The 27,916-nt window shown below is 50.3% G+C and overlaps 1 protein-coding gene across 4 annotated transcripts in view; it reads left to right on the forward strand.

Moving 5' to 3' along the window:
• Positions 1–27,877, forward strand: part of FAM189A1 (family with sequence similarity 189 member A1) — a 466,939-nt gene extending 439,062 nt beyond the window's left edge. For 3 of the 4 annotated variants that reach the window (XM_045448858.1, XM_045448859.1, XM_045448860.1), the window contains 6 exons: positions 6,130–6,290; positions 6,899–7,034; positions 15,480–15,555; positions 21,369–21,575; positions 23,324–23,398; positions 24,502–27,877. In XM_045448858.1, coding sequence (XP_045304814.1) covers positions 6,130–6,290; positions 6,899–7,034; positions 15,480–15,555; positions 21,369–21,575; positions 23,324–23,398; positions 24,502–24,824 — 978 coding nt within the window. In that variant the 3' untranslated portion in view covers positions 24,825–27,877. Of the gene's footprint in view, positions 1–6,129; positions 6,291–6,898; positions 7,035–15,479; positions 15,556–21,368; positions 21,576–23,323; positions 23,399–24,475 lie in introns of all 4 variants that reach the window. The other variant, XM_045448861.1, reaches the window with a different exon arrangement.
• The last annotated feature ends 39 nt before the right edge of the window (positions 27,878–27,916 follow it).

The following is a 27,916-nucleotide window of genomic DNA, read 5'->3' on the forward strand; positions in this document are numbered from 1 at the left end:
GGTTTTGTTTATGTCACTGTGATCATATAGTGGTTAGTACTCTGCGTTGTGGTTTTGTTTATGCCTGTGCAGATGGTGCTTCAGTAAGCACATAGAGTCATAGCTCCCTTAGCCCACCTGTGCTGACCCCACTGGCCGGGTAGCCATGGTCTCCATCCCACCGATGATGCACTGCCTGCTCCCCACAACACATTTGTTCACCAGCAGCCTCTGTGGTTCACCCATGTGCCTCCTCTGCTCCCAGTAGTTGGGTCACAAGCTTTCCAAGGGACAGTTGTATCTGTCCCCAAACCAGTCTATGTCAGTGGTATTTGGATTGTTAAGTGCATGTTCTAGTGCTATATAAGCCGATGAAATATGAGTGCAAAAAAGAGAATTGTTTATTTTACAAAAAAGGATGGAGTTCTTTGGGAAGATTCAGAAAAAAAAAGGGGTCCCTGGATATACTGCTCTCAATTTTTGGTGTGGGTGAGATAATTATAAGAGGTTGAGATACAGAATTTTAAAAATCTAGGAGGCATCTGCACACACACTGTTTCACAAGTACCTTTAAGCTCCAGCCCTGCTCCAAAAGCACAAAAATGGGAAGTGAGTTAATTCTCATAGGTGTAGTTTATACAACAAAGAAGACCACGGGGCGCTCTAGACAACAGACTGAGACTAACAGCAAGAGCCTTAGCCTGGCATGGAAGGAACCCGCAGTTCCTTTCTTATTTCTGGGGATCAGCATTTTGGGATAAATAACCATTTGGGGAACTCATATAATGAATGCATGTATACATGAGATGCCTAGCGTCAGAATTTAGAAAGCTGAAGTACTCTAATATGTTTGGAAATAGTGGCAAAAGGCGATCTGAGTATAAAATTCAGTTTATAGATATGGTTTTATGGAGAAAGCTTTTACCTCCAAAGTGTCTCTAATCTCACATTTTTAGTTTTATTTCTTGAGCATAATCTCATTTTTCCATTTTTCCATTCAGTTCTTTTCCTCCCCACGTACTTTATTGCCAGCCACTTTAGCCCAAGAGACATCATCTGCTATTGCATGCATCTCCATTAGGAACTTGCCTGTGAACTTCATCTTTTATTATTGTCATTTATGTTCTCAACACTAGTCATGTGCCCTGTAAAGCAGAACACCTCCAGAAAGTGCAGACAGAGCATCGTTGCCCACAGAGCTAGCAAGGGGTGTCGCAGCCAGTGACGGTTGGGACACCACCTCCTGGAAGCCCCAGAATCGCTCAAGTTCACCAGTATCTTCACCTCTCTGGCTCACTCCACTGCTGGTTCAGCACCCCACGGAGGCTGGCCCTCTTTGGACCCACAGTGGCCTTCCTTGAGGTTTGGGTTTACCAGAAACGTCTCTAGGTAGTAGGTGCTACTTATGTAGGACTAGGGGACTAGGACCAAAGGGTGTCTGGTTAATCTTAAAATCTAGTTACAGCAGACAATCCTAAAAGTGATACATACAAGCTACAAACATTTTATTTTGACTTTAAATATGCAGATGAGCATTTATCCATCAGGGTTTTGATTTGGGGCCAAGATCTTCTGTTCAATTATGGGTCTACACATTGCTGTACTGAGTTGCATTTCTTTTTTTTTTTTTTTCTGAATATTGATTTATTTTTGAGAGAACGTGAGTGGGGAAGGGGCAGAGAGAGGGGGACAGAGGATCCAAAGCGGGCTCTATGTTGACAGGCTGACAGCAGCAAGCCTGATGTGGGCCTCAAACTCACGAACTGCAAGATCATGACCTGAGCTGAAGTAGGACACTCAACCAAGTGAGCTGCCCAGGTGCCCCCAAATTGCATATCCTGTATAAACTTCATAAAAATATCACTATCTGTAATTTCCAGATCCTTGAAGTTGGCATGAGCCAGGCAAAATGAGATGCACGAACTCCCCTGGATATCTTCTGACTCCTCTCCCTCCCTTACAGCTAGCTGTCTTGCCAGTTCCCATTTTGGCAGTGGTTTCTGCTCAGCTGCTCTCCTTTGTCAAGTCTTTCCAAAGCGTTCAACTTGGTTCTCATAGAATGAGCGTGTTTTCCTGCCTACATTCATATTTCATTATGAATTACAGTAGTAACTAAAACTGGCCTTTAGCTGTTCGGGAATGCGCCCTTGTGTCCTGGGTAGGCAGGAAACACACATGGTACACCTGGCATGGTGGCAGGACTGGAGAGCAGCAAGGTGCCTCAGGCAGGCGTCACTCCAGGGTCTGGAGCATGGAGGGAAACCCCAGCTCATCAGATCGGTTGGCCAGGAGAGGTGGATTAAGAAAACTTCTATCATAGTAATACTAGAGTATTTGTACCAAGTCTCAGGAAGGGTAGAGGAAGAGGCCTATTCCTCTGTATTTCTTAGTCCCTGAGGGAAGTCTCAAAGGTGTGTGTGACCCATTCAGGAGCCAGAATGTGGCAGGGAAACTGGGAAAGGGTGCTGTTTCCAGCGAACTAGAGAGGCAGCTGCTGGTCAGGAGCCTGGGGAGGGTGTAAAAGGAGGCTGGTAGGCTTGTCCTGGGGCCTGGAGGAGACGAGTCTGCTCAGAACTCAGAGGAGTTTGTGGAAATTCCAGCCCCTTGTCTCCAGACCCCTGCAGGGGGTCCATTCCTTACTTCTCCCCCTCCCCCCGTGGCCAGAGATAGAGGCATAGGGACTGAAGAGCTAATATTTGTGATGTGGTCTTGTTTAAGCCCCACAACACTACTGTCTGGGTCTGTGACCTAGAAATGGTGTTTCCCAGTGTGACCCTGTCAGGCCAGTTGGGATGAGGAAAGGAGACCAAAACTCAAAGGAGTCAGTAATATGCTTATAGTCTTGTGGGCCCTCAGTGGTCAAGCAGGATCACCTGAGGCCTGCCGACCTCTTCACCCTTCATCTCAGACAACAGACTATGCGCTGTTCTCACGGAGCCAAATTTTAGGGTCTCTGCTAAGTGGGCCTCGGGAAGCCCAGCCCTCCACCCTGGTTCCCAGGCACGTGTAAGGACAGCACATGCCTAAGTTGGCATTCCCTCTCCAGAGCAGACATATGAGAAGAGACTTCCCTCCAACAGGGTCTAAAATACACACTCCTCTTTTGTGAATGATGAAGGCTGGGCAATAATGAAACTCCCATCAGGTGTGTGAACCCCTTGGGCTAGAGGAACACAAGGGTAGGAGTGGGAAAGGAGCAGGATAATGTAGTTCCCTTCTTCCAGACTCCCCCCCCCCAGCACCCCCTGTTGGCAGAACACAACAGTTAGCCAGCTGGCAAGGGAGTCTGGGAAATGTGGTTTGCAGAGGTCTAGCCCCAGCATCTCAGAGCAGAGTCCAGAGCAGGTGACCTTGGCCTTGGAGACAGCCCCTGCCTCATTAAACGGATACTGGTGGGGGCAGGGGGAATATGTCAAATGTCACTTGCAGCCTCCCCTTGGGGAGGCTGAGAAACCTAGGGGAACAAGCTCAGTTTGCAATGGACTCAGTCTGAGTTGGTTCCATAAAGGTGGAGCCAACACACTACTGGAAAGGCAACGTAGAGTTTAGAGCAGAAGTGGTTAAACCTGTTGTTTAACCTTTAAAAAGCCTCGGGTGTATGGCAGCATTTAAACCTCCTAATAGGGTCATCTGGGGTGCCTTGCCTCTCATTGAAAATGCTCCTTGTCCTCATTCCTGGGGGATTTGTACCTTCAGCAGGAAAGCATTTTGGCTTTTGCATTTCCTGCTTCAGTGTTTTATTGATTTTTCTAATTTCTGATACACACCAAATCAGAGTATGTCTCAATTAGACCTCAAGGACATTTGGCCTTATCCTAACTGCTCGGCTTTGTGCTAGAAGCATCAGGGCTGACAGCTGTCCAAGGTGGAGGATGACAGACACACATTCGACCTGCTCATAGCCAATGACTCATCTCTATTTCAGACAACTAAAGCCACGGCTCAGACCCCTTGGAAAGGCAAGGAACGTGCTCTGTGTGTTAAGAAAACCCACACGAGACAATTTCAGTCTGTGATGTTGCATGTGTAGACATGGTCACTATGCTTCTGCTGTTAGTCTGGAGCAGGCTAGTTTCATGGAATTTGACCATATTCAAAATTGTGACCTGACCCACACTTGGGCAAAAATGTCCTATCATCCCAGCCTTTTTTTCAAGTCCAGACCACCCTACCCACGGCTGCCAGAAGGCACTTCCTACCACACAGCTTTAATAGCACTGCTCCCTAGCTCTAGCACCATCACTGGCTCCCCAGTGCGCCAAGAATTAAGAATTAATTTCTAGAGCCTTATATAAGTTTGCTTTTCTTATACACATCTTTCACTAGCTCACCTGTTACCTTCTTGCAGGCCTACCTGGTTGACATCCTACCAATCTGCAGACCCATTCAAATGTCATCTTCATTAACCCTTTGTAGACTCCAGGTCTCCACACAGTGCTTGGAGAGCTCACTGACTAGTGGAACTGTCCTTGCTTGGCCGTGTACACTTGACTGTCTCACGTGTCCCTCACCCCCTATGCAGTGGGAGGTCCCAGAGCCTATCATTCACATAACACAGAGTCTTATTGGCCCTACAGGAGCTCACAGTGAGGTGTTGACTGGCACTGCAGCAATGGCCCAGGCATCTCCATGCCACAGGTAACCTCTTGGGAGCAGTGACCAGAGGGTGGGATGTTATTGGCCATTGCTTCCCATGGGCATAAATGGAAAGCTAGGCAGAGGCAGAGTTCTTTTTGTTTAAGAGATTTTACCTCAGTTTGCTCAAGCAGCATCTCAGTTTTAAGGTTGCCTCACAGAATGTTCTGGAGCTCATCAAGGATTATTTTCCCTCAAAGCAGTGTTTTTACAAAGTTTATGAGTTCCCTAGGACTGCAAAACACTCATCGATACTCTGTGTCCAAAGGGATCCATAATGAAATATTTGAGAAATGTTCCACTAATGATTTGGGGGCGCCTGTGTGGCTCAGTCAGTTAAGTGTCCAACTCTTGGTTTTGGCTCAGGTCATGATCTCACAGTTTCATGAGTTCAAGCCCCATGTCAGGCTCTGCACTGATGGCACAGAGCATGTTTGGGATTCTCTCTCTCTCTCTCTCTCTCTCTTTTTCTGGCCCTCCCTGCACTTGCACTGTCTCTCTCTCAAAATAAATAAACTTTAAAGGGGAGGGGGCACACTGGTGCAGACCTTCTCAGGGCCTTTAACACTGTAATATACATTATAGGGCCCAAGAAGGGAGTACAATATGTGGCATTTCCCAGTACTTTTTTTTTGCTGCAGGAATTTGGGAGGGGGTGGAGAAGAACGTCTTGAGAGTTTGGTGTTTTCTCATGAATGAACTTCGGGAAGTACTGTCTTAAATCGTGGACCTTAGGCACCATTTTTGACTACAGGTTTTAGTTAGTATAATCTGAAGAGGAAGAGTTAGTGGTGGGGATAGAATTAAAGACTTCCTAGATTGGAGGTGCCAGGGTGGCTCAGTCAGTTAAGTGTCTGATTCTTAATTTTAGCTCAGGCCATAATCTCAGTGTGTAGGTTTGAGCCCTGTGTCAGTCTCTGCACTGATAACACAGAGACTGCTTGGGATTCTCTCTCTTCCTCTCTCTTAAAATAAATAAATAAACATATGTAAGAGAAAAACAAAAAACAAAACAAAACAAAAAGACTCCCCTGGGGACATCTGGGTGGTTCAGTTGGTTGAGCATCTGACTTCACCTGAGGTCATAGTCTTGAGGTTCCTGGGTTCCAGCCCTGCATTGGGCTTTGTGCTGACAACTCAGAGCCTAGAGACTGCTTCAGATTCTGTGTCTCCCTCTCTTTCTGCCCCTCCCCTGTTCACATTCTCTTTCCCTCTCTCTCTCTCTGTCTCTCAAAAATAAATAAATGTTAAAAAAAAAAAGACTTCCCAGACTGTGTTTTTCCTTAGAACAGAGGCATTCTGCATAGCAGTGTAAGAAACAAAGCCTAATGAAGCTTTGGAGGCGAGGCGTTCCTCACGGAGCCATCATTTTAAAGTGTGTGTTTCGCCGTCACAGCCCGACGGTTTAAATTACATAAATTCCAAACGGATCATTAAAGCTTATGTGTAATTAGCTTAATTAGACACAAGCCACACAAGATGTCCCAAATAACTGTGAATCTCTCTGTTTTCCAGTTCTTTCCACAAAGGGCGCATTCCGCCAGCCCTGCCTGCGTGACCCCCCATGGCACCGTTCTCCACCAGACCCTGGACTTCGATGAGTTCATCCCCCCTCTCCCACCTCCACCTTATTACCCTCCAGAGTACACCTGTACTCCCACAGCCGAGGCCCACAGGTGGGTCTTTCCGGAGATGGTGGTGGTGACTTGTTTTGACACCAGGGAGATAGGAGGCAGTCTGGGAGGTGGGACTGGCAGGAGCCACGCTCATTTTCAGTGGGGCAGTTGAGCCAAGGAGAGCAACCGTACGAAAGCATGTTTGATTAGAGGGCAGAGCGCGAGCAGGGAAAGAGCTGGAACCCTGGCTTAGATAGAACATGTCTACTGGGTATCGCTGCCGTGCAACGAAAGAGAACCTAGCCCGACGTGAGCGGCTCTATTATGTTCTCATGAAACGCAAAACTGCTATTGAGTAGTGGCCATTAACATAACATGTAAAATGTAATTAAAGATTTAATCGGCTCTGTGATTATTTTCATTTTAATGGACAGGGCCATAGAGTTTATTGAAAATGTCGATATCTTTCCAGAAAAAAAAAAAAAAAAGAAAGAAAGAAAACACAAGAGTTAAAACTGCCTAGCAAATTAGACTTTTATTTCACAAGCACGATGGGTAATTGACCAGAGGAAACCCTGACAAGTGACGTGCTGATTGCCTTGAGGAAAATGTCAGCCATCCAGGCTCCTTCCCCCAGGAGTGACAGTGCAATGGTTCTGTCTTTTCAGGGGCCTCCACTTGGACTTTGCTCCCTCTCCATTCAGCACTTTGTATGATGTTGCCATCAACAGCCCCGGCATGCTGTACCCCGCCGAGCTCCCCCCACCCTACGAGGCCGTGGTAGGCCCGACTGCCACCAGCCAGGTGAGGCCCAGGCCCCAGACAAGCCAGTTTCCTGTACTAAGGCCTGCTCCTTGCATTTGGTTTTCTAATGTTCTATTTATTTTTAAGAGGGCACAAGTCGAGGAGGGGCAGAGAGAGGGGGATAGAGGATCTGAAGCGGGTTCTGGCACTGACAGCAGCGGGCCCGATGTGGGGCTCAAACTCATGAACCACAAGCCGAGGTCAGACACTCAACTGACCGAGCCACCCAGGTACCCCTGCTTCTTGCATTTGTATTTCTCTCTAAGCCTTAGAGCAAACCTGTAGTCTTATCAACACTCGTGAAGAGCAGGCAGCAGCCTCAGGGAGTAGAACCTGCAGAGGCCCCACCCCAGGCCTGGAGATGCCACCCCAATATTTATGTATTGCCCCCTTGGCTCTTGTCAGATGCATGCGAGCTAGCGTGTCTGGGGACACAGTGGCGAAGGAGCTGGTAGAGATTCAAACGCATGAGCAGGGACAGAGCTCAGGCCGTGAACCGAGAACCCAGGGGACTCTGGCCTGTTCCAGCTGCATGCCTCTGTCGCTGTCTCCTGAGAGGTGAGAAAGCCGTGCTGGATCCCTGGTCCTGTCTGAGGCCTGGCAGCTACAGGCCAGGGAAGTGCCAGAGCCGCAGGTAGGAGTAGCTGGCTTTCTCTGAGCTGGGCAAGCCAGGTGCTCCCACAACCTCCCGGTGTCTGACCCACAACAGGCACACACTGGGGATGTGTTGGTGGAGCCTCAGTTGCTTCATCTGTAAAATGGAGATCATAACAGTACCAAGCACATGGGGTGGAACGGGATGCTTGTAATGGACCCAGCACAGCGTTTGACACAGAGTGGGCTCTGATTCGCAAAAGCCAGTTGCCCTTTTCAATGGCATCATCCTCATCATGGTTATCATCACATGTGTCGCTCCTGAATATCCAAGGCCCCTAGCCAGGGAGGAGAGATGTGAACACTCAGAAGCTCACACAGCACCCGTGTGTGGGACAGGCTGTGGGGAGGCCACAGGTTTAGGGGTGCACATGGGGAGCACAGCAGTCCAGCAGAGAACGGGCACATGCAGGGGAGCTGAGAAATCCTGCCAAGAATGGGGGCTGCAGCCTGTTCTGGGCCCCGAGCCCCAGGCAGAGGAGAGTGGGCAAAACCATGACCAGGAGCAACCACAGGGCATCAAGACACAGTCCTGGGCCCGTCCAGATGCACGCACCTTTGGGCTTCTCCCCTGGCATCCCAAGTCACCTGCCAGGAAGTGGTGCCAGCCTCAGACCTGGCCCAGATCTTCTGTGTCCCCACAGCCCCTTTGAGATCTGGAGCCCACATGGTGAGAAGGCCAGGAGGCAGTGCCTGTTCTCTTCTGGGCCACCCCCTGGGGAGCTTCTGGCCCTCAGGGACCTCTGGGGGTGCAAACCTAAAATGGCTGTTCAGACTCAGCTTCCACAAGCTTCCAGAGATAATTGCACCCACAGGGGAGACCACATTCTGCAGGCTGGGTGTTGTGGGACAGAAAGGGAAGGTAAGACCTGTCTACCTCTGTGTCCAGCGGGACCTCGGCTACACAGTTTTTGCAAGAAGGATTCTCCGCGAGGGTCACTTGCGCGGGTCTGCTTAGCCCATCCCCAGCCCACCCTTGCAGAGGTGACAGCCTGGCCAGCTGAGCCTCTGAGTCTCCCATCTCTGCCTACTCTCGCCCTGAAATGTCCTGGCCCAGCTCACCAGGCTGCAGACAGCAAACAGGGACTCGGCCAAGGACTCTTGGCCTTTTTTCTGTCCACAGATGTGTAGGAACCGCCTGAGGTCCGGGTGCAGAGGCGGAGGGGAGGGGATTCATTAGTGAGGGGGCAAAGTGTGACTGAAATCTCATTTCTAAACTTACAATGATTGAAATCCTCTTGAATTTTTTAAAAATCTGAGTGGAGAATTCTACCTTTCTGAAATGATTTCTTTTCTTCTTGATGATAAAAATAACTCAAATCAATGTTATCAGTGGCAACTGTGTCCTGTGAAGAGAGTCAGAAGTACTCTGAGGGGAGCCCCCGTGCACTGCTGGAGGGTGCTGAAAAGGGGCATCCAATCCATTTTTGGGGGACCCGGGGAGCCTCTGTGAGCTGAAGGCTCAGGCTGAGTGGGGTGGCAGGTGGCTAGGCTCACAAGGAGGGACCACGCAGCATGCGTATCCTCAAAACACAAAGCCACTCAGGATGAGTCTGAAATGAGTGCAACATGGGTGGAGGGTGACCTCAGCGAGGCTGGTTGGATTCTGGGGCCATCAGGACATCCAAGCAAGTGTCCACGAGATGATAGGGTCTATGGCTTGGAGCCTTGGAGAGATCAGAGTTAGCCACAGAGGTGGTCACCAAGTCAGGGAACCAAGTGGGGAGAGCTCTATGGAATAACAATACTTTGGGGTGCTAGAGAAAGAGGCTCCCCCAGCACAGGCTGCAGAGTAGAAAGAGGGCCTGGACTCACAGACACATGGTTCAGGAAGGGAGAGAGGGGCCAAGTGCTGCCCAGAGGCAGTGAAGGGCTGACCCTGGTCCCCCGCTGGCTCACCATCCAGAGATTACTGGTGACTGTGGCAGGAGCAGCTGCAATGGGGCAGTGGGGCAGGTGCCAGCATTGGCTAGAGGCAGGGATGGGACGTGGGGAGGTGTAGCAGTGGTCTGTCCCCGTGGTTTTTGGATTCCAGTGGGCATCCCAGGCTTGTCGATCAAATACAGATGGCTGAGCCCACCCCAGAGTTTCTGAGTCCATAGTTGGGGAAGGGGAACCTGCCAAGAATTTGCATTCCAGGGGTTTCTGGGTGGCTCAGTCGGTTAAGCGTCTGACTCTTGATTTCAGCTCAGGTCAGGATCTCAGGGTTGTGAGCTCAAGCCCCATGTTGGGCTCTGTGCTGATAACACAGAGCCTGGTTGGGATTCTCTGTCTCTGTCTCTGTCTCTCTCTCTGTCTTTCTCTCTCTCTGTCTGTCTCTGTCTCTGTCTCTGTCTCTGTCTCTCTCTCTGCTCCTCCCCTGCTCTCACTCTCTCCCTCTCTCAAAGTAAATCAATAAACTTAAAAAAAAAAAAAAAAGAATCTGAATTCCCTAAGTTCCAGCTCCTGCTGCTGTATTCCTCTAGGGACATGCTTTGGTAACTGGAGTGGATCACTCTTGTGAGATGCTTGGCAAAGAGGAGAGAAGATAGGAGATAGTTAGGGAGACTGTGGGCATAGGGCATGAGGATGTTACCAAAGGGACGTGGAAGGGTCCAGACAGTGGGAGCACCTGAGCCGGGGTTGGGGAGGGAAGTCCCTCAAAGGCGGAAGGGGGATGCTGAGCCAGCCTCAGATGGTCTGCTCTGCCCTGTAACCAGCAGGGGCACCAGGCAGGGCAGCAGATGGGCCTGGAAACCCCAGCAAGCCCACAGGGGTGTGTGATTTCTCCATGGCTGCCTTGGGGAGAAGGAGTTACTCTGCCACCACCCCCCAGCTGCTGCCAGTTGCCATCACAGAATTTGAGCTCCGTCCTGGGGCCGAACTTTGGCCTGCCCATCTGTCCTCCCATTTGTGAACGGTTACTCCCATTTCTAGAAGAGAAAATGCCACAGAAGGGTGAGTGACTGTGCACACTGCCCTGTAGAGAGCAGCAGGACTTCTCAGAGCCCTTTGCTTCTCAATCCTGATGACAGGGAACACCCACCCCCAACAACACTCCTCATGATGAGTGTGGAATGCCCACGTCCAAATCTGTCAGGGACCCTGGATGCTGGAAAGTGGCCTCTGCATTTGGGTGTGACATTCAATGCACACCATACTGGCATACCAGAAGGCTACTGAGGAGTGTTTTATGGCTGATTTACTCTTTTTTCTGAAGCATATAGAATACAGATCTTCCTTGACTTACAGTGGGATTTTCAATCCAAGAAACCCAAGTGCTTTGAAAATATCCTTAATACCCCTAACCTACCGAACATCGTAGCTGAGCCCAGCCCAACTTAAGTGTGCTCACAACACTTCCATTAGCCTGCAGTGGGGCAAAAGCATCTAATACAAAGCCTGTATTTTTAAAAATATTTATTTATTTATTTATTTATTTATTTATTTATTTATTCATTTATTTAGAGCAAGGAGGGGCACAGAGAGAGGGAGAGAGAGAATCCCAGAGAGAGAATCTGCACTGTTAGCACAGAGCCCAACATGGGGCTTGAACCCATGAACCATGAGATCATGACTTGAGCCAAAACCAAGAGTTGGATGCTTAACTGACTGAGCCAACCAGGCACCCCACAAAGCCTATATTATAATAAAGTGTTGACTATCTCGTGTAATTTATGGAACACTGTACTGAAAGCAAAGAACAGAATGGTTTTGTGGGTGCAGAATTGTTTTGTGAGGGTGTCCGTTGTTTACCCAGTCGAGTGGCTGCCTGGGAGCTGTGGCCACCCACCTCTGCCCAGCATCATGAGAGAGTACCATACTGCATGTCACTAACCTGGGGGAAAAAAATCCAAAGTCAAAACTCAAAGTACAATTTCTTTCTAACTGAACGTGTATCACTTCTGTACCATCGTAAAGCCAAAAAATCCTAAGTCAAACCATCATAAATTGGAGACCGTTTGTATGGGGGAGGATAATACTGGTTCTAATATGACACCATTCTCCGAAACTATTGAGAATTCTCTAAATGGAGATTTCTTTCACATGATTTTGGTGAGAAAATCCTTAAGGGCAAAGGAAGGCCTGTCTCCTATTGCGTTGGCTCAGAACCCACCAGCTTACAAGTGCCTGCACAAACATTATGTGTGCAAGAAGTACGTGTCTGAATGGCCTTTCTCTGCGCTGGCTCTTCGGGGAGGCGGGCAGCATCTGGTGATTACGGGGCCACTGCAATGCCCCCCTCAAGGGGAAGCCTGCGCCTTGCTGGGCCCATTCCCTTTGACCCCGTGGTCTGGCAGCACTTTTCAATTCCACAGACACCTCTAGGAGTCTAGAAGCCAATGAAACTCGTTCCCATCCACAGAGGGAAGGCTGTGCCAGCCAGCTGCCCCCCTCCCCTGGGGCAGTCCCCCCACCTGAGGACAGCAAGGAGCTGCCCCCCCCTTTACGGCACAATCCTTTGTCACAGGGCAAGGCAGAGGTTAATTACTTCCCCTTATGGACAAACAGCACGTAAATTGTCTATCAGTACTCGTTTGGATAAAGAGAGGAAGACAGACTGACAGAGGAGCAAAGCAGGCATTGTGTGGGCTCTGGACAGGCGGCAGGAGGCCGCTCCTTTGGGAGAACTTTTTGATGCGGGAAGGAAAAGCTCCCTTGACTGAGCACATTCATTCTGACCCATTCACTCTCCTGGATCGGCCACAGGTACGTTCTGTTCTCTGTTTGCAATGTCCTTCTCTTTCCCATGGCTTAAGACTGTACCTCGAGGGCAAGATCAGAAGGAGTGCATTTCTTTCTATAGCCAGAAAGTTACTGAGAATTTGCCAGTGTGCTATTCCTGTGGATGACAAGCTTACATTTCCAAGGACCATGGAAAACTGTGCTGTATTCTATAGAACACAGAGCCATGAACTGAACAGAATCCCTTCCTTGTGGGACTCACAGGCTGGCATGGTAACAGGACGGCCTCCAATGAACTTTGCTGGGACTTCAGGGGAAAAAGGTAGAGTGGGATTGGCGTGTGAACAATGGAAAAGGTCTCCAAGGTGCAGTGTAGACAAACAGTGCTGCGACAGCCTGGGACCCGGCTGGGGAGCTTAGGGTAATGAAGGAGGTTCATTGACATCATTTGGGTACAGATTTCATGACCCTGCGTGTCAAACTATAGCAGTGCCTTTGACGAGTTTGACATTTGGAGTTGACGCGATCCAGCGGCACCTTGGGAATTTGAATTTGGTGGCAGTCTGGCGAATAGGAGGGCAGCCTGAGGTACGAGGCTAGAAATGGTGAGGCAATGGACACAGGAGAAGCGCAGCCAACCACAAGTCCTAAAAGTCAGTATTTATATTTTCAAACAAAATCACCTTTGCATTTAAAAATCTGTAAGCAAAGTAGCTTCAAAGATTGCCTTGGGACACTAGGCTAAAATCTTAATTCACATTTTCTGTGATTACAGCCAATTGCCCCCAAAGAACAGCTCTTTTATAGTTCTGATACTAGCTGGTTGACCTGACCCAGGAGTGGGAAATTTGCTACCAGAAATAGGGGAGAGTTTTCACGTGGTGTGTCTTAGCCACAGAGCTTCCCAAAAGAAAGGGAGATGAAGAGATGCGGCTTATTTGCATAAATGCCAACTGACTTTTTAATAACAACTGGTCAATATAACGTGTCTGGGAACAAATAAATGCAGCCTCTGAGTGTCCCATGTGAGGCCATACACACAGCATCTCCTCTCAGTGGCCCTCTCCTGCAAGAGCTGTGTTATAAACTTTTATTGCTAAACTAGAGTTTCACTTTAAATTCTGTGCCACAAGTATGTTTCTTCTCCACCCTTTTCCGCCGTCCTTATATTTAATCGAAAATGCCGTGTGAACCTCACAGCTATTTCCTCCACAGCTTTCGTGTGGCAAGGTGGCGTTGGCCATGAGGGAAGGCCAAATTCAAATTAAACCCTTGACACCCTGCTTACCAGATGTGATAGATACACTGCCAGGAGCTGTCTCCTCTCAAAACCAGATTTGACCGGGAGCCAGAGGGAAGCCAGTGATGCTTCTATGAAATATGAAATGAATCCAATTTCCTCCTGACCTTGTCCCACGGCGCATTTTATTCCTCTTGTTTTATTTATATTTCTTTATTACCAGAAGCTTTTCTTCAGGCATCAGGCCTCCAAGTTGCCACCCATCCCTGCAAAATTAAAAAAAAAAAAATGTTAAGGGTCAGGAGGAGTATGGAAGGAAACGCACCTTGAGGATATTGTTCCTTTTTGTGTGATTTCGCAGAATATTCTCAACAGAGATTTCCAACATTGGTTGTAGGCATAGAGTGATTTCAGTGAAAAGGAAGGTGAGTGTTGGTGGCCGTGTGAGTCTCCCTCCCCTGATTCCCTCCCCAGCAGAACAGGATTTTGCTGAGGAAGGAAAATAGTGCATGCAGTATTACACATAGGTGGGACCAAAGGGAACATTTAGGCAGCTCTGGTTCTTCCCCGCAAGTGCGGTTCTTGCCCCCCAAACCCTGTCTCACATTCCCCGCCCCCGGGGGCACGGTTCACCTGTTTTGTGTTGGTGAGAGGCCTGCAGCCTGGTTGAAAGAGCCGAAGGTGATCAGCTATCTGATTGAAGTAGCAGGAGACAAGGGAGGCAGAGACGTAATTACCTGAGCTGGAATGGGACCAAGCCGCAGGGGACCCCTGAACTTCCCAGGCCTCCCCCTGAGCTCATTATTTGCAAGCAAGTCCCCAAAGCAATTGTGAAATAATACAAGGATTCAGAAATCATTTTCTGAGATAGCACAGGGGCACATGTATGTGGTATTTGTGACACCCAGACACATGGCCATGTGGGACCATTGTGCCCAACAGTAGGGGTGAAACAGATGTGGTCACAGTGGGAACCGAGTGTGTGAGCAGAAGATGGGCAAGTGAAGACAGGGCAAGAGGGCAGATGTGCCCTACCCTCACCCAGCCAAGGAGGCCTGGTCTTCCCCTGCTTGTCCTCCCGATGGCCTCTCTGGGCTGAATGATCTATTTGAGAAGAAATCTGCAAGAGCATGATAACTTCCAACATGATGCAAGCTTCACAGCCACTCAACACGACAGGACAGGACAGTGTGCCCAGGGCCACGGGGTCTGCGCTCAACCCGGCACATGGCCTGAGTGGATCTGGACCTTGAACCCAAGCTTGGACAGGGAGGAAAGCCTTCTGAGTAACCTCTTGATTCCATCTGCAGAAGGCAGGAGGGAAATGGGGCAAGTACACGCTATGGGGGAGTGTGAGAGCTCACCGAGGCCAAAACTGTCTACTAAATGCCCACCCTGTGCCCAAGCCGTGCTGGCCCAGAGCATTACAGGTCTCTTGACTGTCCCCCTATGGCTTTATTCTTCCTGGTGTGGAAGCAGGGAAAAGAGTTGTTGGGAGGAAGGGCTTAGAAGTGAGGCCAGGGGCTCTCCTACCTCCTGCAGTGACTCTGGAGGATCCTATGTGGCCTCTTTCAGTCCCAAAGAGTGCTCCCTAGAAGTGGAAGGTGAGTGGGCTGAGGGTGGCTGGTACCTGGCCCTGGTGGGCTCGTGGGGACTGCTTGGCACTCTGATTTCAGAAAGAGAAACAGGCTTTGGCCTTGGCAGCAACCCTCTGGCCTTGGCATCCTCACAGCCTGACTGCATAAATTTAGGGGAGAATGGCAGACGTGTAAGTACATGTCACTTAGTACTTCTTTCTAGAAGATGAGCTCTGAAGTCAGCCTTAATTTCTGGAGTATGTTGTGCTGTGCCCTTCAAACTACCTGATGACCTGTTTCTTGCTGTAGCTTACCAGTGTAGATCAGCCGGCGACTGAGCCCAGCCCCGGGGACCCAGATGCCACTGCTGGCTTCAGCACACAAGGTAATCTTACCCTTTTGATCATTTGAAATAAGTTTATACTTCTCAAAGCATGTTTCCTTCCCTCCTCCTACTTCCTTCTCTCCTCCTTCCTGCGACTGCCTTCCCACCATTTCTTACTCTTTAAGGGGATAGAATTTGCTACAGCTTGTGCTGTTTAGTACCATATTAGTTCTCCACAGTTCCTCCCTTACCGGCAGCGGTAGTAAGTCAGTACACCTGGGGGATCTCATGCTTTCTCTGGCGGGATTTGCCCCCCTCTACTCCAGCGCCTTTCTCCTCGACTTGAGGGATATGGGTTTGAAGGAGCGCTTGACTCAGTCTGGGATGGACCCTTCCCTGAGCAAAAACTGTACCAAGCTCACATCCACTGGGCTCCTCCCTCAGGAAGGGGCCAGGCCTGGGCCCCTGGGCCTCTGGGCCCATTGGCTTTGAGGACACTGGGGAAAGGACACTACCAGTTGTGTCCTGGAAGGCATTGAAGGAAAAATGTGGAAGGTCCGATCTCAGATGTGGGGTGGGAGCCACAAGGCAAAGCCAGAGGTGAGGAGGTAGTTGAGGTGTCAGGAGAGCAGACAAGCCTGAGTAGCAGAGGGACACATGGATGAGGGTTGGGTGTTTCCATCTTCTTTGGGTCCCCAGGTGGGCTCATGGGGGCAGATTTGTTCAGAGACAGAACTCAGCTAATTCGTGAGAGGACTAAGAGTCTCAGAAAGGACACCCATTATAGTCCCGGGGCTGTCTGCCCTTGACCCCAACTCTTAGTTAACATCTGAGAAATATGAAGGGGCCATCCTTCTGTGAGGACGCCTCTGGGTTGTAGGAAGCCTGGTCTCTGCAGTTGTGGGATTTGGAAGTGACCTTGCCCTTTACCTGGTGGCTCCAAGTAGTTATCAAAAGCTGTGTCTAAGAGGTGGTGTCCTGTGACCTTCCTAGAGACTACTTCAGGGCACAGTGTGTCTCAGTCCCCCAGTGCATTCTAGACTTTGGCCTGAGGGGGCTCCCCCTTCTCCATTCCAGCCCCATCACTCCTGAAAACACAAGTTCTGGAGGAAAGCATGGTTGGAAAGGCCGAGCAGCCTGGTGGCTCCTGGAGTCCAGGGCAGATAGTGATGGACAGAGGACTCAGGAATTCATCCGGGCTAGGCCTTCCTCACTGCTCAGGCTCCAGACAGTTAACTGGGCTTGACTGAGAAGCTCGGGGCTGCTTCCAGCACCCACTCCTGGCAGAGGGGCCAGGCCTAGAAGTGGGCAGGAATATATGGAGAAGTACTGACAGAGGCTCAAGGGATGGCAGGCCAAGCAGGATTCACTGTAGAAAAGATGCCCCCCCCCCCCCCGACTGGGTAATTTCTGTATGGGCTGAGGTTGAGGTCAGTGTCATGTTTGGGGCTGTGTATATCCAACTGTCCCAGATCATTTATTGCTTTTGTATCTTTGTCAAAACCCAGCTGGACATAATAGCATGGGTCTATTTCTGGGCCCTCTTATCCTGTTCCATTAATCTGTGTGTCTGTCCCTCTGCCACTAGAACCCTCTCCTGATGACTGTTGCTCTGTGGTGAGCCTTAATATCAGGCAAGCCCGACCTCTGCTTTGCTTTTCTTTGTCAGGATTGTTCTAGGTACTCTAGGGTCTATGTATTTCCATGTCAATTTTAGAATCCACTTGTCTGTGTCTATAAAAACTCTAGCTGGGGGGCGCCTGGGTGGCGCAGTCGGTTAAGCGTCCGACTTCAGCCAGGTCACGATCTCGCGGTCCGTGAGTTCGAGCCCCGCATCAGGCTCTGGGCTGATGGCTCAGAGCCTGGAGCCTGTTTCCGATTCTGTGTCTCCCTCTCTCTCTGCCCCTCCCCCGTTCATGCTCTGTCTCTCTCTGTCCCAAAAATAAATAAACGTTGAAAAAAAAAATTAAAAAAAAAAAAAAACTCTAGCTGGGAATTTAATAGGAATTTCATTCAATTGGGGGGGGCGGTATTTATTGTTTGAGAGAGAGACAGACGACAGAGCATGAGCAGGGGAGGGATAGAAAGAGGAGGAAACACAGAATCCAAAGCAGGCTCCAGGCTCCCAGCTGTCACCACAGAGCCCAACAGGTGGCTTGAACTCACCAATCATGAGATCATGACCTGAGCTGAAGTTGAACGCTCAACAGAGTGAGCCACCCAGGTGCCCTGGAATTGCATTCAACCTGTAGAGCAATTTGGGTAGAATTGCTATCCCTGCAAAGCTGAACATTCTTGTGTAGGAACATAGTACATATGTCTCTCTGTTTATCTGGATCTTCTTTGATTTCTTTCATCAGTATTTTATCATTTTCAGAATACAGATCCTGAGTATGTTTTGTTAAGGGCAAACTTAGGAATTTCATTTTCTGTGGAGCAGCTGTAAATGATATTCTGTTTTTACTTTTGGTTTCTGCCTGCTCATTGTTAGTACATGTGCCCAACCATGGGACAGATGTGATTCATTCTTGTGTGATTTCTCTTGCATCCTACAACCTTGTCGGACTCACAAATTTAGCTCTAAAATTTTTTGAGGGGGGGTGGGAGGGAGATAAATTCTAGTATTATTTTTCACCTATTGAAATAAAATAGTAATGGGGATATGGATGCTGGCAAGGCCACAGGCAGGTGCTTTACCCAGCCCTGACTGGCAGCTTGGAACTCAACCCTTTTGACAGAGCATCTTGATAAAGAGCCATAAAATGTTTATGCCATTAGATGTGGTGATCACACTTCTAGAACTGCCCGAGGGGAATAATGCAAAAAAAAAAAAAAAAAAAAAAAAAAAAGAAGAAGAAAACCATAAGCATGAAGATAACTTTTGTTTTTCATAAGAATAAAAACTTACAGGGACAATGAAGTCCATTGGTAAGAGTTAAGGAAAATATGTTACGTATGCTAAATATATCATCATACATTAATTAGGAGAAATTGTGATCTATTTAGGTGAAAAACTGCAAGTCCACTGGGATTATTACTACCATACAGTCTCATAGCACAAGCCTTGGCCTATGAGCTTTCCCTGTAATGTTACCCTAATCTTATCTTTCCATTTCTTATAGATATTCAGAGCTAAGTCACATTTCTCTCTCTGTGACTCTGTTTTCCTGATGAACTCAGCCATTGGATTATCACAGACTTTAAGAAAATTGGGACTGAGGCACCTGGGTGGCTCAGTCAATTGACTGAATGTCTAACTTTTGATATTGGCTCAGGTCATGATCTCACAGTCATGGGATCAAACCCCGTGTTAGACTCCACGTTGACTAAGGAGCCTGCTTGGGATTCTCTTTCTCCCTCTGCCCCTTTCTCTCTAAACAAACAAACAAACATTATTGAAAAAAAATTGGGACCAAGGGTATATTATTATGTCCAGTCTCATCAAATGGTATATATTAAATACATACAGGTTTTTGTATGTCAATTATACCTCAATAAAGCTGTAAAAAAGCATGAAAGCTGAGTTCAAGGAGGATCAGCAGGAAATAAATATTCTTCAAAATAGTTTTAATATACTTCTGCGTAATGTTGATAGAATTAATAATTATGCTTTCTGGTTTGAAGTGTTCTAATGATACAGGGGAGTATTTCTTCTCTACATTTATACATTCACCTTTGAGTGTTTGCCCAATCAATTCCTTAGAATAAATTCCTAAAAGTGAAATTGCTGAGGCCAAGGAAATGTGTATTTTAGGTTTTGATGTGTTGGCCACATTGCATTCTGGGAAGGTTTTCTTGCTGTTTTGCACACCCACCAGCAATGTTTATGACACCCCAAACATCGTCATTCCTGGTGATCTTTGTCACTCTTGCAGGTGACTGTAGGACACACACAAGATTGAGTGTGAACAGCTTTTTACACATTTAGTACCTAAGTGTAGGTCAGTTTAGGGTCCACTTTTTTGCAGTGTTTTGTGGGGTTATTTCTTTCTTTCTTTTTTGGTAGATTTATAAGAAAACTATCACTTAAATAGAGACATTTTCTCACTTTTCCTATTCACTGTAGGGATGCTTTCCCTGTTAATGATGCCTGTTGCTATACACAGTTTTAGAATTTTTCTTGCCACATTTATCAAACTTTTCCATTCTGGTTTCCATCATGGTGACAACGTCTTTCTCCACCCTAAGTGTAGACTTATTCTCCTATTTTCTACTACTATACTTCTAGTATTTTAAAAAAGAAAAGGATTAATCATTCTGAAGAATGTTTATTTAAAGTTTATTTTGAGAGAGAGAGCATGTGCAGGGGAAGGGCAGAGAGAGGGCGAGCAAGAGAGAATCTCAAGCAGGCCTCACACCATCAGTGCAGAGCCCAATGCAGGGATCGAACCCATGAACCGTGAGATCAACACCTGAGCGGAAATCAAGAGTCGGACTCTTAACTGACTGAGCCACCCAGGCACCCCTGAAGATTTTTTTTTTTTTTTTTTGCATATGATTTGTGAGGTTCGGTTCATCTTTCTGTTTTCCAGAAACAGCATCTATTGAGAGGGCAAGGGTAGACAGTGCAGGGCTGGGGAAGCAAGAGCACTCTAGAAGTGGGCTGCTTCCAACTGGCTCCACCACTTGGCGGCCTCACAACCCTCTTCCCCTGAGGTCGCTTGACCGTGTTTCCAGAGTGGTTAGCTGGTGGGCCATGAGGATTACGTGGGAAGTCACCTGTAAACCTCGTGGCAGTGGGGAAGCTCCCAGAAACAGAGTGCACTAGAAACAGAGAGGCCTCCCACAGGACCCACAGAAAGGGATGGATGGGACAGACCCCAAAGCTTCCCACCCTGGAGTTGTTCAGGCTCCTGTGAGTCTTACAAAGCATCCCCCAGGTGAGCTGCTCACCTCAAAAATCTACCCCTGTGGAGTGATTTGCCTCACAGCAAGCAGCTGTGACGTTGCCTGGTGATGGGATCAAAGAGCAGAGGGAGCAATGCTTCTCAAGCTTTAAAAAATGTGCACACAGGTCCCCTGAGATTTTAAGACAGATTTTGATCCAGTACCCCCGGGTAAGGAAGGCCCTTGGAGTAGTGAGGGGCTAGAGCCCGATCTGACCAGCATCACAGGGATATAACAGTGGGTCGCACACTTAAGGGGCATCAGAATCCCCTAGAGGCTTGTTTGAACCCCCATGGCTGGGCCCACCCCCGAGTTTCTCATTCATTGGGTCAGAATTCTGCCATATCCCCAGGCAATGCTGATGCTGCTGGCCTAGCCCACACTTTGAGAATCAGGTGGGCATCACCGGGCTGGTTCCTGCACCTGCCTGACCAGTGCACGGCTTGCACTTGAGGCCCCAGGCTGTACCCTTCTGTGTGGGGCAAGCAGGTTCTCAGGCCCATGAGGACCTGGCTAGGATGCCCTGATGTCCCTCTGAGCCCTGCCCTTCTCTACGTGGACCCTGTTCATCGAGCACCCTCTGACCTCCACCTTCCTGTACTTCAGATCCCCCGAGGGATACCCTGGATAGGAGATGGGGCTGGTTTCCAACTTTTAGTCTCTTGTGGAGTGTGAAGGGTGTACATGCCCCCACCCTATATCCCTCCTGGGAATGATTCTTGAGAGATCATCTGGTGTCCCCCAAAACCTTTCTAACACCACAGAGCATCTGTAGACCTGTTCGGTGTTCACATGCCCCCAGGATTACAGGTTTGTCTAGATTTGGCATTGAAGGGCAGACTGCTCAGGCCCCCTGTGGGGGAGATCCAGGAGGCTGAGATTTTCACTCTCAGCTCCATCAAGGGTGTGAGCAGTCACTGTGCCTGTCTCGGGTGGCTCTGTGGTGGCCCATTGCCAGTTCTAACACTAGGTCCCTTGCCTTGCAGAGCCTGCAGATAGCTCGAGCCTCCTGGTATCCGAGGGTGCCACCGCACCAGGCCTAAGCCCTGAGGGCCCTGTGGGTGCCTCGCAGCCCCTGCCACCTGACCTCGAGTCCCCTGAGGGCCCTGACCAGGGCACGCAGGCACTGCCAGGTCCCGGGCGTGTGGCCCGCTCCACCAGCGACCCCACTTCGTGTGCATCCAGTGTGGCAGGTACGACTGGCCCAGCCCCCTTGTGCCCCCAGCATGTGCCCTACTCTGCCCTGGACACTGCAGGCCTCAGTGAGCTGAGAGTCAAGGCCAGGCCTTGGGACCTCGGCTTAGGGGCCACTTTGGGAATGTGGTCTTAATGCCCTAGGGCTCTAGGGAGGGAGAGACAGTCAGGGGCCCCTGTTGTATACCCACCAGGCTTTCCACTTTCTGGCTGGGGAGTAAGGAGAGAAAGGATGGAAGGCTTGGGGTGATGAGAGCCCACTCGGGGTCAGCCAGCCCCTGATATTAGCCTGCTGGTTGTACCCCAGCTCTGGGACCCAGGTGGGCACTCAGGTCAGGCAGATGACCACAGGCTGTATCCATCCATCAGCCAGGACTAGCCTGGGCTCCACCCTTTTGGAAGTCCCAGTGCCTGCTGAGTGGTCTGGTGGGACCCAGGACCACATAAGGTATGTCTGTGTCTCAGTGATGGCTCTAGGTGGGTGGGGTGCCCTCTAACTGGAGCTGCCCCCAGCAGAAGGGGTGTGTCTCCAGTAGCATTTCCTGGGCACCCTTGGCAGCACTCCATGTGTGTGGCTTGGAGCTGGGGTCAGAATCACCCACATGACTCTTGAGTTGGGCGGTGCCTTCCCTGGGCTGCAGGACATGGCATCAGAGTTCCTGGATTTGCACTTCACACCAGCTCCCCAGGTGGTCTTGTGCATCCTGAGGTTGGAGAACCCGCGCTTCCTCCCATGATGCTAGGTTTTGAGGGGGGAGGACAGATGTGTCTTTGCCAGTAGAGACTAGTGGGTATCATGGCTGCAGGGCCATTGGACTGCACACTTCGTCCAGTGAAACTGTAAGAACCCTGAAGAGGCCCCCTGGCTGCCTGGACTCAGTGGTTTTGGGCCAGCTGACCTCCAAATAGACAAGACCCATGCCCCAGGAGAAGTGTATCCCTGGAAGGAACCAGGAACCCACGGAGGTCATTGCCTACCAGGGCCCTGCTGGTGGAGACGTCAGAGTTTGCACCTGGAAGCTCTTTGGCCTGCAGTCCTCTATCTCGCTACCTCCCCTCCCACATTCAGTTACCAGCTCACTAGACAAGATCCCATAAGACTCTTCTCCTGAAGCCCCCCCCCCCCACACACACACACAGACACCTCCTTCCCCTGTGCTGGGCTCCTCTGAACCCAGGCTCAGCCTTCTCCCTGCTAGGGCTATTACACGTGCATGTTTAGGGGAGTGTCTACTCTGTGGCCCCCTGATGGCTTCCTTTGGCCTATCCTCCCCTCAGGGAAATTTGGACTCCACAAACCATTACATTTTAGGGGTGAGGATGGAGAGAAGACGAGTCACAGTGCCTTCTCTGCGTCCCCACACCACCCTGTTGGCACAGCCTCTTTGCAGCTGCACAGGACAGTTACTGTTCTACGTGTCAAAAGCATGTGCCTTCCCAGGGTCTCTGGGGACCTTCAGACTTGGGATGGGGCGGAGGGGAGGCATTCTGATGAAATACACTGGGTTTGCTTGTGGCATTGGCTGCTGTGCTGTACCCAGCCGGGGGACACCGCCTGCCCTGTGGCAGATGCCGGCTGTGGGGCTGCTCCTGTGTGATCCATGCACGGGTTTGTGTAAGTTCACGAGTTTTCCTCTGCTTATCCAGCATCTAAAATCTATCTCTTACCTGAGGGAGGGTGATTATAGTGTTACCGGGAATGCCTTTTTCCGTTTCATGTGTTACCAGAGTTCTCTCTCTGATTAAGGCAACACCTCTTCGCATCCGCCCTCCTGCAGCCAGGACCTTGAAGCAGGACTGGCCAGGGCTGCTCTGGGGACCGGTGAGATACTCTTCTAAAACGCTTTGACACCTGCTGCGAGATGGGGGGCTGGGGAGTGACTGGTGGGCTTTGTCTGAGCCCAGCCCTCCCGTTGTCACCCGTGAGCACAGGCTCTGCAGCCCTGTGGGCTTTGAAAGGACGGCCTTCCCCTCCCTTCTCTCTCAAGAGGACATGTTAGAGCCTATAACTGACTTAACATGCATGCAGCCATTTGTTTCACTGTATTTATGAGATGCTATTTTGAGGGGAAATTGGCCTCACATGTGAGGGGTTTTTTTGTTTTTGTTTTTTTTTTACAGTTTCTCATGCTTAATTATCAGGCTTGCTCCATTGCTATCAAAAATAGGCCAGACCACCCAGAATGTGTTTCCTCTGTGTGACCAGACACATGCTGTGGGCAAGTCAGGCCTTAATCTGGTCCTTGGTGAGTTGGTCACAGGAGACAGGCCAGGGCTGGCTTTCTCTGGAGGCACCATCAGACCAGGGCCTGCTCCTTGGGTTATCCAGAGCAGCCATGGGCCCTGTTGGGAGCTACTTCCAGGTCCCCTGGCCTTGGGCCTGTGGGTAGTAGGAGCAGGGCCCTGATGCATCTGAAGTGGCTCCTGTCCACCCTTGACCTGGTGGGGGGTGCTCTCATTGCCCCTCTGGCACCCCCAGCTCTGATCTTGAGGCAGACCTGTCTCTAATGCCATTGGACCCACAGGGGCAAAGGTCATTGAGGGAGGGAAGGCTGAAAAGGGTCAGTGCCCTGTGAGCTCAGGAATTCTGGCAGAGACAAAAGGAAGGGGAATCCCTACCCTGCACCTGTCCTTCTCTCCCCACCCACTTCCCATTTTGCTGTCCCATCCCCAGTCCTTCAGCTCCAGGGGGGCTGTGGGCCTTCTAGGTTGACAGCAGCTCAACTCAGGGCTGAGAAGGGCCAGGCCACACCAGGGATGAAGGGACACAGGACACTCCCAGGGCGCCAGCCCAGGACCATGGAAATCCCACCAAAAAGCTTGTCTCAAATAGCCTTGTGTTTGCTTTGTAAAAAATTCATTTAACAGCTGCCTTCTATTTTGTTTTGGTTGTTTTCAGATTTTATCTTTTCCCTTGATTTTTAGTTTCCCTATCTCACTCCTCCACGGCCTCCTGTGCTTGTCAGCACCGGCTCTTGCCACCTGGGCAGCTAGATCCCCGGAAAATGGACCACCGGTTAAAGCCAGAGGCCTTACAGACGGTCTTCAAAGAGCAGCCACACTCATTAATGGACGGCAAGGCCCATGCAGACACCAGGGTTTTGGTGGCTAAATTTTTGGAACACTCGAACTGTGCCCTCCCTCCCGAGGTACGGCATGTGGTGGGCACCTTTCGCCCAGCTGTCACGTCCGATGAGCACCACGTGGATGAGGCCATCTTCAGTGCCAATGTTCTGGACCAGGTGTGAACCAGTCACAGGTCTTGACATGGACACAGACAGGCCTGGGCCAGAGTGTCCTTGCTGGAGGCCACTGTGCGTGCAGGGAGGGGCTGAAGCCCAGGAGTATCTCTGGGTGGCTCAGATGGGGAACTGCTGTCCCTCTCTTGCAGAGGATCCAGTCCATTGTTTTCTTGGGGATGACACTTCCTACCTATTCCAGTGATGCAGAAAAATGACTCTCGTGGCCATTGTGAACTCTTTGGGTTTTTATCAGGCATGTAGCACCTGGAACTGGAGACACTAAGCATCTTCAAAATCATGGCCATCAAAAAGCAAAATTCTCCCTCACTTCTGATTTAGTTGAGTGTTTAGTGGATAGAGGAGGACAAGTAATGAGACCATTTTCTTCTATGGTTTGTATCACTCACTAGTCAACCCTTTATCATGTGCTGACTGGAAAGAAAATGGGTAATTCTAGCACGGATGGCAGCCCAGGCCCAGCTCTCTGCCCGCAGGAAGCAGGGCTGTTGTGGGAACAAATCATTATAGGGGGCCTCGGGCCACCTCCAGGCAGCAAGCCGGTATGACAGGAAGCTTTCCTGGACGCGTTCCCCCCTGCCCCCCGCCACCTCTGCCCCACCATCATCTAGTCTCCTGGGCCTCCCCTCTCTACCCTCCCTCCATGGGGTGCCCTCCCCACTTTGGCTCTCTGTCCATGGTCTCCTATTCTGTAGATACTTTTGGGGACCCCCTTTGGGGGTTTTCCCTGTGTCTGCCCTCCCCAGGATGGCCTGGATGGGTGAAGGTCTGGGGAAAGAGGCCTGTGTCCCAGGATCTGTGCACCTCTTGAGAAAGCAAGTCTCTGATGACCCAGAGCAGTCCCTTCCCAGCCAGGCAGTGGCCACATCTTTATTGGAGCTTGCGGGTTGTAAGTCATGTCTTTCTATAAAACACACACTGAGCTGGGGACGTGGGGCAGGCAGGCCCAGCCTCTCTGCAATGGCAGCTTGGGCATCTCTGACTTTCTTGGTCCCCCTGCCCCTCATGTTCTGGCAACATTACCAGCTGCCACTTCTCAAAAATGGCCCTGGAGCAGCACTGTCTTCAAGAACTTTCTGCGGCAGTGGGAATGCCTGTATCTGTGCCGTCTACAACAGTGGCCACTAGCACCTGAGCTGTGGCCTGCATTGAACAAGGCAGCCCAGAGCTGACATGTCTGAACCAAGAGCCCAAGGGCCTGGCATGTGGAGCACAGGGGGAGGACCTGACAACTGCCACTGCTGCTTGGTGTTCAGCAGTCTGGGGTCTGCGTGCTGTCCTCTGCCTTGCACCCCACTGTAGCCAATGTGCGGAGGGCACGTCCTTGTGATTGGAAGCTGGGGAGGGAGGGGCAGGGAGGGTCTGCAGCCCAGACGCCTGGAGCCCCCAGGAACTGAGGTGCAGGAAGCCTGCAGGGACAGTCATCTTCGAACATTCTGCTTCAGTGATGGTCTTGGCCATTGCCTCCCTCACCTCTGGGTGAGGCGAGAGAGCTGAAAAAATACCCATCAAGGCCTTTTGATGCCAACCGGAACGTTTCCATCGGAAAACCCCAGAGATGAATTATGAGCACTTTATTCAGACTATAAAATGGGAAATCCCTTCTCTAATTTTTCTCAGCTGAGGGCTCTTGAAGTCCCTCAAAGCAAATCCCTTCACAGGTACAGTTAATTGATGGTTTTTCCAAATAGTCTCCCCTGAGCCTGCCAGCAAAGCGTCCATGGCTGTCGATGCCCTGGCCTCTGAATTCAGGGCATTTTCAGTGTCTCTGGGGTGGGGAGCCAGAGCCTAGCAAGCTGCAGGGGTTTCCACCTGCATGTGGGGGGCCCACACTTGAGCCTGGGGGCCTGCACACAGCAGTGTCCCTGGACTGAGTCCTAAGCCTGCAGTCTGAGGCCAGCCCCTTTCCTTCCCGCTCCCACCTCTGGGCTGGAGCTGGGGCATTAGTATTATGCAGCCATTGTGAGCGGCCACTGGGAGCCTGCCCTGCTGTTCTGTGGCTTTTGCTTCTCCTCCCTGCGGCAGGACACTTTCCCTGCCATCTGGGTCTCTTGCTGCAGCCTCTGTCTCCATGTGGGTACATGTGGGCGCTCTGGCCCGAAGTCCAGAGGCCTGGACATTCTCAAGGGCTCTGCCCTTCTCTCATCCTTTCATGCTCAGTTTTGCATTTGCTCTCATAGTAACTCTATCTTGCGATTGAGGAAACTGTACCCAATTTTATACCACTCAGCTAGAACCTTCTGCCCATTCGTTCAGGGCCCCAGCTGGCCCACATGGGCTCTGGCGGGGCCCTGGGTCCTGGCTTCCAGCAAAGGTCCCGGGAAGAGAGGAGTACCAGAGCCACCAGGAATGAGCCAGGGACCCTACTCGCCAGTTCCAGTACCCAAGACCCTGCTCTGCTCAGCAGCATGTGGGAGCCAAGAGCCCCAGCAGCAAGTGCCCCAAGCCCAGACCATGTGGGTGCATGGCCAGGGGGAAAGCTGTTTTCCTTCCCTCACTGGTGCACCCTCTCCTACCCCTCTTGTTAAAGCATCAGCAGGCCAGGGAAGAGCTTGACGGGCTGTGCCAGAAAGCTAAGGCATGGGACCCCCACCTGCAAAGGCCTGGGTCCTGGGCACTCTCCTTGCCTTTTCCCCACCACCCAAAGGAGGTCAGCTTGGCGTGGGGCCACAGCCTGTCCAGACACTGCCATTTGCCTGGGGGCCAAAAGAACACCGAGGTGGGGGAAGCTCTGGACCCCATCTCTGTGGCAAACAAGCGGGGACTCATCCTTCACAAGGACTTAGTCTCCTTCAGCTGGTGACAATGCAAATTAAATGCTTGTAACAAACCGTGTAACAGAAAGCTTATTTCAGATGGATGTGTTTCCCCTCCCCCCCTCAGCTGTATTGATTCACAGATGCTGCTATTAGGCAGAATTTATAGGAAATTGTTTTCAAGCCACAGGAGACCTGTTTGTACAACTTGAAGGTTGTATTTATTTAATGTACCTCAAGGTGTTTTCATAATGATCAGTGTTTTAATAAAAACTATTTCTGGCCTCTGTGTCTCTGGATCTAATTGGGACAGAGGCAGAGAGC

The sequence above is a fragment of the Leopardus geoffroyi genome, chromosome B3, assembly GCF_018350155.1.
Source record: "Leopardus geoffroyi isolate Oge1 chromosome B3, O.geoffroyi_Oge1_pat1.0, whole genome shotgun sequence".
In the NCBI taxonomy this organism is placed as follows: domain Eukaryota; kingdom Metazoa; phylum Chordata; class Mammalia; order Carnivora; family Felidae; genus Leopardus; species Leopardus geoffroyi.